Here is a 12,210-nt window from a genome sequence, read left to right as displayed (position 1 = left end):
ACTTCAAGGCTAAAGAAGTCAACTCCCCCAACTTCAGAGAGAACAATAATAATTTAATTTTTTCTTTCGATACTAGAGAGCTGAATCTTCTTCATTTTATCAGTTTTAGCTTCCGTTGTAAATGCCTCTTGGATGTGGGTTTTGTCCACTTGTGTCTGTTTTTAGCCTTAGCCTTTCCAATACTTTGTAAAGATCACTTCCTGAATGTGCCTCCTTCTTATACCTATTGCCAAGGTCAGAAGCAGTGAGTACTTGAGATTGGAATGCCAAGTGTATTTTTTCAAAATTTTACTCTCTTCCCTCTACAGTTTTTGTTATTTGGTTGCTTATATAGACTCTCATGTCCATTCATGTTACTTCTTATCGTTCCCCTTTGCTGTTGTAATAGATGGAAAGCCATGAACTCTAGCTGAGACATGATCACAGTATAAGAAATGCTCTCATGTTAGAGGACATAGAACGTAGAATGATGTGGAAAGTACGAATTAGCAAGGACACAGATATTGAGACAGTAGAAAGTACTGTTTCCCAACTATTGAAGACACAAAACCTTGAAATGATGCTAGCAATGGAAGAGTATCGACCTCTAGAAATAGGAGTGGGATGGGCAGCGCTGTGACAAGAAACACTTGAGACAGAAACTCAGTGGAAGAAGGGAGACGAGAATTGGTATGTGCAGTCCGATTCCACTGTGTGACACCGAAGTGGCATGGGGCTATGTAAGGTTGTGCAAAAATAAAATCCCAGACAGAAAGAAAAGAACAAGAGTGAGGAGAAAGGAAACAGAGAACAATGTGGTGACTTGATTACCTGTAGACCAGAGTATGTGGAGGAGAAAGCTGGCAATTTTGTTTGCACATCCCCATCACTCTGAATCCTTGTAACTTAGAGCAATTGTACTTTCACTTTTATAAAAACACACAGAACTTTCTTTTTTTTTAAAAAAAAAAAAAAGAGGGCTACTAACTTATAAGATAATACATTTCTCATCATTTGAGGCACCGAAGCAAAACTTGGGGAACTGTTTATGAGGAATGGTGGGCCTTGAAAATCACCTCCTCACTTCCAAGTATATAGTGTTTGTTTGTTTGTTTGTTTGTTTTTGTTCTGGCTTCCAATAGGGGAGTCTTGGTGATTGAGTGGGATTAGCTGCCTGCTCAGAATTAGGTTTTTGAGTTCAGGAAGGAAGTTATTACTAGAGAAAAATTTAAAAAAAAAATAGGAGATGAGATGAAAATTTTTCTTTCCCCAAACCATCAGAACAGAAATGGAAATAAAATGTTGTTTCTTTGATCCTGTATTGTTTGTCGTGGCCCAGCTGTTCCTGTGTTCAGTCGTCTGTTCTTCCATCCCGAGGAGACATCGTCATTTTCCTGATGAAAAAGATTAAGGAAATTCAGGAATTCATATGCTCCCCTCAGTCTTTGTAGAACCTAACACACTTTGAGTCCCCAGTTACATGAACATTTCTTTTTCCTTGTCTAAAACTGTATCACAAACCCTGGTTATACAGAAGTAGTTAAGGGGCCTTCATCTCTGAGGAAATTGAATATGTATTTGGCTTTATTCATGTCTCAATATTTTCAAACTATTTTGCCCTGCCCTTCAAAGTCTTCAGTTAGGAAATTCCAAATTCACTTCCACTCAGCTCCCTGCATCTTGCTGTAACAAAAATATTTAGTCAATTGTGAATATTTTTATTAATTCTATTTTTAAAATATGGCCTTCATCATCTTATTATCTTTTTGGAGTTCTTTTAGATTCTGTACCTATGATGAGCACCTCACTGCCTCAGTCCAGTCCATCACTGTTCAGGAAGTTCGCATTCTACTAATTGCAGATTTCAAAAACTGAAGATAATTCCTTCTGGCTTCCTGCTCAAAGGTTCTAACTCGCTCAGGCATTGTTTCTCCGAGGTAAATTCACTCGCTACTTTCATCTTTGTTCCTTGGTCCTCTCTGCCATCCAGTGATATATTTTCACTGGGGAGAAATATTTAATAATTTTGTTTTTAGATGTATAAAGGAATAATAAAACATAAACGCCCAGATTATATAGAGAATATTAAAACGATAATTTTAGACTCTCTAACCATAAATAAAAGAAACATTTTAGTGGAGTTTATGTAAATGGTATTTATATTATTAAATATTTTCCTCCTTTTCCATTCCTTTTAAAATATTTTAATTTTAATTTTTCAATTAAAGTAAAGTTACATCATTTCCCCCTTTCCCCTTTCCTCTGACAACCCCCTCCATGTCTCCCTGTTTACTCCTTTTCAAATGCGTGGCTTCTTATTTCTCTGATTTGCATTGTTACATGCATGAAATCATAAATACAACCTGCTGAGTCTGTCTAGTGTTGCTTATATGTGTATGATTTCATTTCTTATTTTGATTTTTTTGTTTTATGAATTGCACTCTGTGATCTTCCTTTCTATCATATTTTTTATGTCAGCTCTCTTTAGCTATGAACTGACCATATTGTTCACATCAGATGCATATGTCATAATTAATTTAATTATCAATCAAGTATTAATTTACATTAGTTCTGGCCTTCACTATTATAGATAATATATGACAAGTTTTTTGTATATACATTCTGATACACATATATGATAGTTTTTTTAGAATGCATAATTGAAAGTGGAAATATTAAGTCAATGTGTTTGGATAGATTGTCATTAATCTATTAATATTTCCTCAGCCTTTTAGGTTCTAAAATTTTTATAATTTTCCAAATTATTTTTCTGGGTTTTCCATTTCTTCACAATGTAATTTTATTCTTAGAGAAAAAGGAAAAATATTTTTTCCCAATTAAAAGAAGGAGTCATCTTATTTCTCATCTATCTTGTGGTCATGATGCTTATTAGGTAGTTGTGATGTAGGACAAATTACCCCAGTTTTGGTAGCAAAAGATCAAGTTAACTTGAGCAATTCATATAGATTTTGGTGTCATTATTTTCTTGCTGCAAGATGGGAGGGAAAAATAAATACATAGGGCATTATCATGTTGAATAACATAAGGAAAAAACCTTAAAGTGATACAAAATACTGCTTATTGTTACTACTGCTCAATTATTTTTGAATATGAGGGACTTTTGATGCCAAATTACTCTTCGGTGAGAGAATAGAAGTTAAAATATTGGTTTCCCTACAGCTATGTAATGTATAATTATGAAGAAATTAGAAAAGATAGTTTACTCCCGCGAGGCCAACTATCTGTTAAATTTACATATAACCACAAGCTGGAAACGGCATGGAGATGAACACAATCAAGGAAAATAAGTTGCTGGGCAACAAGGAGCTTGATTGACAGGTTACATCCTGTACTGAGACGACTTTCCGAGGAAAGGGAAGCATCCTTCAGTATTGAACAAAGAGAGGGATATTTCTTGTTCTTAAAGTGTGACGGGGACAGTGAGTTCTGCAAATGCTGAGTGATCTGTGGAAGCAGGTTCATGAAGAAGACAAATGTATGGGGGAACACAAGCCTTTGTGAAGCGCTAAAGCAGCAGCCCTTCTTTTGTTTAGCAACACAGAAGGGCAGGCCTTTAAGAGGACAATAGAAATTCCATTTTAAACAAATTTTAGGTAACAAGTTCTGAAGCTATGTTCTAATGGGGAATGACTTTCAAATTTAACTACGCCTTGTCTGTTTCTCTTGCCTGCTTCCCTCCAATACCTATCCTACTTCCCTCCAATACCTATCGTCTACCTCGCCAGGAAATCTGGTCCACGCTTCACACATAGACTTCACGTTACATGGTTTCCTGATTGTGTCTACCTTCGACAGCTAGATAGACAGCTATTCCTGCTGACTCTGGATCTAGCCAGATGCAGAGCCATTATCGCTTTTTCCTAAGTGTCACCTGCTCAAAGCACTGGGCGCTAATGTATTCGGACTGATTGACTCAAGTGACTCAAACCTGTCATTTCTGTCTGGAAGATGATGAGAAGAAACCACACAGTGGTGAGCGAATTTGTTTTCCAAGGTTTCTCCAGCTTCCAGGAATCTAAGCTTACTCTCTTTACGATATTTCTGACCTTGTACCTGCTAACCCTGACTGGCAATGCCATTATTGTGGTAATTATCAGCATTGATCGTCACCTTCATACTCCCATGTACTTCTTTCTTAGTATGCTTTCCACTTCAGAGACAGTGTACACACTGGTTATTGTGCCAAGGATGCTTTCCAGCCTTGTAGGTTCAAGCCAATCCATTTCTTTGGCTGGCTGCGCTACCCAGATGTTCTTTTTCATTACTTTGGCCATTAACAACTGTTTTCTGCTCACAGCAATGGGATATGACCGCTATGTAGCCATCTGCAACCCCTTGAGGTACACAGTCATCATGAACAAAGGGGTATGTGCCCAGCTAGTATGGGGGTCCTGCAGCATTGGGCTGCTTGTGGCCATAATTCAAATAGCATCTGTGTTCAGGGCACCTTTCTGTGACAAAGAGGTAGCTCACTATTTCTGTGACATCCGCCCTGTTATGAAACTGTCCTGTGCTGACACCACTCTACACAACATAGTGAACTTTATCATCAGCTCACTGGTTATTGTGGTGCCCATGGGCTTGGTTTTCATCTCATACGTTCTCATCATCTCCACCATCCTCAAGATTGCCTCTGCTGAGGGAAGGAAGAAGGCCTTTGCCACTTGTGCCTCCCACCTCACTGTGGTCATCATCCACTATGGCTGTGCCTCTATTGCCTACCTCAAACCCAAATCAGAGAACACCAGAGATCAAGACCAGCTGATCTCGGTAACTTATACTGTTTTTACTCCTCTCCTCAACCCTGTGGTATATACCTTGAGAAACAAAGAAGTCAAGGACGCCATTTACCGTGCTATTAGGAAAAAATCTCTGGCCTAGTATGTTTGGAATTCCCTTCATCTGTCTCAATTTTCAGTTAATCATGGTCAATCCTGATCTAAAAATATAAACAGAATATTCCTAATACAAACAATTCTTCAGTTTTAAATTATCTACCATTATAAGTAACATGATGAAATCTAGTACAGCTCTGACCCATCCTGCTTGAACCATGAATCATCCCTTCATTGTGTTCTAGATGCCATCTACTGATGCTATATAGTATTAGTGTCTTGAGAACAAAACTCAGATAACAGTCACATACCATTTTATTACAAACTATTGTTATAATTGCTCTGTTGTGTTGTTGGCATTTGTCTTTTCATGTGTGTTTGTGTGCACGATTCATGTGTATATGCATATTTGAATGTACGTGGGTATATGTGGGGTGTATTCATATACGTATATACGTACATACAGAGTTCTACTTTTGATACTGGGAATTTCCTTGATTGCTCTTCTACTCTATTCTCTAAGTTGGGGTTTCTCAATCAAGCTCAGAGCTTATAGAGATGGCTAGTCTCTTTAACCGGCTTTGCTTTGAGGAGTTCCTGTGTCCACCACCTGAAGATGGAATTGCAGGAAAGTTCCCCTCTCCATCTGGCATTTAGAAGGACTGTGGGGGTTGGAATTCCAGTCTTCACACTTGCATGGCAAGTGCTTCATCCAAAGAGCCATTTCCACATCATTAGCTTTTGTGCTAATCTCTTGGTGTGCTTAATTTATAGATTAAACTTTATCATAGGCATGTATAAGTAAGAGAAACAGTATATATAAGGTTGAGTGCTTATATATCTCAATTTTCGGCACCCATGGGGGCAGAGCTTAAAACATATCCCTCATGGATAAAGGAGAGATACTATGTAGTCAGTCACAGTCTAAGTTTTTTTTTCCTTTGTCAATTGAGAAATATTTTTTCATAATATATAATCTGATCATACTTTCCCCTCTCACAACTCCTCCCAGATAATTCCCACTTCCTCACCTCCCCAACCCTCCAACTACCATACAAAAATAAAACAACAAATAAAAAACAAGAAACATTCACACACACACACACACACACACACACACACACACACACACACAGCCCCCACAAAAACACAAGAACCCAAAGATATACAGGTAAAAGATCCGGGTAATTTTGAAAGCTCAAAAACATTTTTTTTCTGTCATTCCACCTATACGCAGAAGAAATTGCAAAATTTTGATGGTGAGTCTACACTAAAGAATTACACAAATGTACTAAAGTTTGATTCTTCTTTTTATTTTATATTTATTTTCTTTTAATGAAACCTTAAATTCTTTCCACGGTGTGAGAGATTGAACTCTGCACCTTGCGTATATGAGGCAAATGTTCTACCATTCAGCTCCACTCCCACCTCCTTGCTTTTATCATTATTCTGTTATGGCTTTTATGGTCTCCCAGGCTGCCACCAGAGCAATGACCAGATGCAGCTCATGAGCTGGGAATTGGGGAGGCATGGTAATCGAGGGTGGAGTTCATTATTACCAGTTCAGTGATGGCAGAAAAGTGGGTGGTGTGGTGCCTATATGAATGCTGTGTTGAAAAATCACCAGGGACACCAGGCAGATACTGAGTTCCGGAGCTCCACAGAGGACATAGCTGAGGTCCAGGTGGGCTAGAAACCATCCGAGCTCCCTCTTCTCCTTAGACCACGTTCTTCTTTGGGCAGTGATGAAAGCTATAGACTCTGACTGCCCCCATGGAAACACTATCATATATAGACATTCTCACCTGATTTGGAGATCTGTGCAGTCTTTCTCCAATTTTTTGAGACTCACACTAAAAGCAGTCCCTCCATGAATCTGGAGTACCAGTGTGGTCAATGTTATTAGCCACATTCAGCTCAGAACTTCACCACACGTTCTGTGGAGTAACACAGGGATGTCTGAAGGAAGATGCTTTTGAAATCAAATACATTAATTCCATGCCTTAACTAAGTCCTGATGTTGCTAAATGGAAATTAGCCCATAATTTTCATTCTTGTCTATGGGAAATATGACCTGATAGTCGTGTTTTGTCTTTGCCTTCTTTGTTGCTACACTGATGATCTTTCTCTATGTCACTTTTTAGGTAGTTCCTTTAAACCATCGGTTTTCAACCTGTGGGTTGTGACCTCCTTGAGCTTGAATGACCCTTGACCTTTGAGCTTGAATAGCTGCATATCAGTTATCCTGCACATAAGATATTCACATTACAGTTCATAAAAGTCACAAATTACAGTTATGAAGAAACAACTACAATGGTATGGGGTCACCACAACATGAGGGTCTGTATTAAAGGGTTGCAAAATTAGGAAGGTTGAGAACTTTAATTTTAAACATCTTTCTATACAAGAATTTGGGGTTTCCCTAACCCCTGTGCTATTGCTCTCTAGAGGGGAAGGTTATTTTCTTGCATGAGAAAAGCTTAAGAGTTAGAATTATTTAGCCTAGTGAAGAGACTGAATGTGCTACATATATTGTGGCCCATACAATACGAAAGAAAAAATATACCTCTTCTTTTCAAGAATCCTATTAAAAATTCACAGAAAGCACACAGAAAACACACTTCAATTTAAGTCCAGGGCCTCTGTGTCTCTCGTGGTAATGTGAGAGTCAAAGTTATGCTTTCAGTTTTAATTATTGTGCCTAAGTGATCCATGAAACAGAAATGTCTGTACCGTGTAAGGCTCATGCCCACGGACAGTTACTGGAGGCTATTATTTATGGGAGATAACAAGCCACCTGTTTTGTTTCCCTAAATAAGTTGGTTTGACTCAACTGCACCGAATGTGCTTGATCACATGTGGGTGGGAGTTATGCAGTCAAGAAATACATCAGGGTGTGCACTGCCCGTGATTGGATCTAAGTGGGAAGTACATAGGCAGGACGTATGTCAGGATATATGCTTGTCCCTGATTGGACCTGGTGCAAAATATGGTGGTCTTGTGGATTTGTCTGTACAGGCCTGTGCAAAATGTCACTCCTTGTCATTTTCAGGGAACCCCAGAATGATCCTGGCCAGCATCTAATTAAAGCTTGCATCAAATTTGGCACAGAAATTGTGGTACTGGCCTTTCCCTTGTGATTCTCAGGTTTAAGAGTAGGATTGTGCTTGTCCTGGAACAGCTACCTCCCAGGGAAGCTGAAAGTGAAGAGGGACCTCCAGCAGAGCTGATTTTTGTCTTTTGGGGGCGTCACTAAGAATGCCTGTGAAGACATCATTGATTATTTCCTAGGTGTGTGAATGAGCATTTTCTCAACCTAGCCCTTGAGAAGCCTTCTTCTGAAGCTCCCTTTGGAGGTCTGACTCCCTTAGGCAGTCTGTTGCTGAAGGCCTTCCCAGCAGCCACATTTTGTTTCTGTATTTGATTACACAGAACCACCATCCCATTTCACAGGATTCTACAAGATGAGTGTCCAGTTCTGAGAGCGGTGTGTCCCCCTAGCACCTATGCAGAGAAGTGTAGTACAATTGACCTCAATTTTTGTAACAGTAAAATAACATATAGCCGAGGCTCAATTTGTTTGCCGTTTCAACACAACACACTTCTACAGTAACAGAAACAAGAACAGATTTAATTTCAAAGAGTATGTGATTATTACTAGATACAAAATATGACTAGCAAGAAAGAAGTTTAAGCCCACAGTTTGGGTTTAGTCACCACATAGCCACTGTCTTTAAAAATAAGAGACTGCCAATTTATAAGGTTGCCGCTCTGACACCCGTCATCCATTGTTTTTAGGGGGACCACATGGTCCCACATGGCCACCTCCCAAATATCCCCAACAAAGGATTGTTTTATATCAAAATGTCCCCCAAAGGAATCCTGCTCTTGTCCAATGATAATCTTTGCCTCACCACCCACAGTGTACCCCTTCTTCAAGCCCTTTCTCCCCAAAGGCTTTCCATTTAGCCAGAGTTCTGCAATCCCAGAGATAGACTCCCAGCTCACACAGACATGATTTGGGGCATAAGGATTTAGGGGTGCTTTGAAAGTGACTCTTGAATTCCCAACATAGAACATGTACTCTCCCACTTTCTCCACAAAGAGAAGAATCTCATTGTCCCTGGTCTTCGTATTGTAGGAGAAGAGGCTGTACGGGCGGGTGAGGTCAGTGAAGGCCTTCAGACACAAGGTGAAGTTCTGCAGTGACTTCTTCACCTGCGGGATCAGGGACACATAGGCAGTGGTTGATTCTTGAGGGAAAATAAATGCCTTCCCCTTCATGTCTGTGAAGAAAAGACAGACAAACATTCTATCAGCTCTGCTGTTTGGTTTGTTCTTTTTGTGGCCCTAGAGCTGCTTCCCGGCAGAATATGTATAGCACATTGGTGCACACGGAGACCTGCAAGTGTGTGTTGTAGGGGTTGAACAGCTAAACAGTGTTAAAGGCAGGCCTGGAAGGGCGGTCCATGGCAGCTGTCTCAGCACTCGAGAGATGGAGGCCTTCTGCTCTAGGTGGTGAGTCCTCGGCCAACCTGAGCTACCTGAGACCCTGTCTCAAACAAAACAAAACAGCCAAAACAAGCAATGAAAAGATACGTATGGGTTCAGTATATCAGTTACAAAAGTCAAAGTTTCCTGTATCAACTCTACCTCCTTCTTTGTTGAGACATCACTGAGATAAAAAGAAATGCCAGTGACAGACAATTAAACATAACTGGATCATTGCAATGGATAAAGCATGAAGCACTGCACGTTCCTCTACCACAGACTGAATCATATTTCTCCTAGAGAATCCCTGTAACTGGGGTTCCAGACATCCTGGATCTTGTGATGAGCCAACACTTATGATTGGTGTGAAGCCTGAGGAGCAGGATCACGTAAATTGCTTGGCCCAGACCATGATAATACTGTACCCTCATCCTCCCTCTCGCCCGCACTTCCTATGTACAATTAGGACCAATTTTCCACTGCAGCAACAGGATCAAAGGATTATTTACTATGGATGTATTTTCTCTTAAAAACCATGTGAAAAGATGAAACTATAATCATCATAAGAATGATTTCTTCCTTGTTCAGAAAAGTAAATTTAACTAATGCTATAGTTTGGAAAATAAACTCTAGAATAATGGCTAACTGAATCAGAGGTGACATGGCCTAGAAATAATATAAAGTCTTGAATTGAGTTAGCTTTGCTTCATAGCAGGAAATGAGAAAACAGCATGAATTCTATTTCCTAATACATAAGGGCTTCTTAAGAAATGCCTATACCCTGGACCCCTAGAGAATAGGAACGGAATGCTTCCAGAAAAGAGGGCTAGCTAGAGTATATGAGAGAGACAGATAGGGAAGGCGGGATGGGGGGAGGTGAGGGAGAGACACTAAACTTCTGTCAGTACAACAGCAACCAGGGGATTGGAGTGTAAACCATGTATTTATGTCCTGTGATCAATTATCTTCCTGTTTGTAACCTTGTCAGTGTACAAACTTGGAACAAAATATCACAGTTAGCCTGAAATAATGTATAACTCATTGCTGACAGCAACAATGAGGCACAGGGAAATGAGTGTCAAGTTTTCTTACCAGCAGCCACGGGAAAGAAAATGGAAAGCCGTCAAAGCAGTAAACCGTCTTCTTTGGTAGTAAAAAGCAAGTTTCATAGCTTGTATCACAAGTTCATTCTTTCTCTAATTTATCTCACCGCCGTGTATGGGGTGGGTGGTACTTGTTCCTCCATTGTATTGGGGAAGAAGTGAGGCCCAGAGTCCTTCCACTTCACAACGGTTGTTTAGTTACCCAATTATTAGGGAGAAATGGGTTTCTGATAGAAAGGCCAGACATCCCCTTTACCAACTTGTCTTTTTCTAGGAAAAAAACATATATTATGTTCCCTCTCCTCTTATCGTGTATGAGTAGTCACTGTGCTCTCATCAGGAAGTGAATTCACTCTCCTTCACACTTCTTTCTTGAACCCAGAGACATTCTTATACCCTGGTATAGTAAGATATATCCTTAGTCAGCAATACCTGTAACAGTTTTTGAAATATGGCCTAAATTAATTCTCTTCCATTCAGGAATGGGCTGATTCACTGGTAAGGAGTAGAACATATTTGGAGAATTTCTAAGATTTGATTAAAGAATGGCTGTTGCTTTTGAACTGATGCTCCTTTCAGTCCATTTTGTAGAAAGGGCCTCAATGACAGGAGACTAAGAGGGATCTGCAGTCAATAGACAATAAGGAACTCAGGCCCTTGACCAGCTTCCTGAAATGAGCAGAAATTGATTAACCCAAAGAGAAGTTTGGGGCCAGGCTGTAGTGGTGCATGCCTTTAATTCCAACACTCAATTGGTAGAGACAGGTGGATCTCTGTGAGTTCGAGGCCAGCCTGGTCTACAGAGCAGGTTCTAGGACAGGCTCAAAAGCTACAGAAAAACACTGTCTTGAAAAATTGCTTAAAAGCAAAAACAAACAAGCAGAGATAACCGAGAAATTTGGGAGCAGAGCAACCTTTAGAGAAGAGTTGAAATACTGCAATTCCATAGAGACCTGTGCTTGGAGACAGTAGCTAGACCAGTCTCTGTTTTTTGTCACACAAAAGGCACAAGATAGTAAGCACTCACAGTTCCAGGTACATCACAGATAAGAGTAAATGACTCCCACACCCCCTTCACTCACATCTCCCTGAAAACAGCAACAGCAAAAGCTGTTGGACCTTATCTGTTCTAGACATGGAGAGTTTCCCATCAGGGATCAGCACTTACCTAATTGGGCTACACCTCCTGTAAGAACAGAGAGAAGCAGGGCACCCACAATGAGCGTGGCCATTGTGCTCTTTGTAGACTCCTCTGGTAGTGGAGGGCAGGAACAATTGTCTCTGTGGAGAGACATTCACTGCGGGGCTCTTATATCGCACTGATAGGGACAACACCTTTGTTTTCACAGCAGAAAGACAAAGTTATAAAAGGTTAATATTAACTGAACCATTATGTGGCTTTAAAGCCAATGTGTTAGTAGCTCAAATAATATAAAATATCTCGGAGAAACTCTAAACAAGCAAATTAAAGACCTTCGCGATAAAAAGTATAAGGCATTGAAAAAAGAAATGGAAGCTATCAGAAGATGGAAAAAATCTCATGCTCGTGAATGGGTAAGATTAGCATAGTAAAAAATGACCATCCTACCCAAAGCTATCTACGAAATCCCCATCAAAATTCTGACACAATCTTTACAGACCTTGAAAGGACAATTTCAGCTTCATATGAAAACACAGAAAATCTAGTACAGCTAAAACCCTCTGCATAATAAAAGAACTGTGGGAGGTATTACCATCCCCAATCTAAAATTATATAGAACTATGATTAAAAAAAAACAGCA

General features: G+C 39.8%; 2 protein-coding genes across 2 annotated transcripts; one reads left to right on the top strand and one right to left on the bottom strand.

Annotated features, from left to right (window-relative positions):
* The first annotated feature begins 3,948 nt into the window (after positions 1-3,948).
* Positions 3,949-4,881, top strand: LOC119828012 (olfactory receptor 10J1-like). Its single transcript, XM_038350024.1, has one exon. It carries the CDS (start codon positions 3,949-3,951, stop codon positions 4,879-4,881), a length of 933 nt encoding a protein of 310 aa, XP_038205952.1.
* A 3,644-nt stretch (positions 4,882-8,525) lies between these two features.
* Positions 8,526-11,661, bottom strand: LOC119827056 (mucosal pentraxin-like). The gene is made up of 2 exons (XM_038348513.1): positions 11,598-11,661; positions 8,526-9,121 (listed from the first exon to the last, which is right to left on the bottom strand). Exons 1-2 carry the CDS (start codon positions 11,659-11,661, stop codon positions 8,526-8,528), a joined length of 660 nt encoding a protein of 219 aa, XP_038204441.1.
* Between the last annotated feature and the right edge of the window lie 549 nt (positions 11,662-12,210).

This window comes from Arvicola amphibius, chromosome 12 (genome assembly GCF_903992535.2).
Source record: "Arvicola amphibius chromosome 12, mArvAmp1.2, whole genome shotgun sequence".
NCBI lineage: Eukaryota > Metazoa > Chordata > Mammalia > Rodentia > Cricetidae > Arvicola > Arvicola amphibius.
Note: the sequence above shows the minus strand (reverse complement) of the source record. Positions and strands in the feature narration are given on the sequence as shown.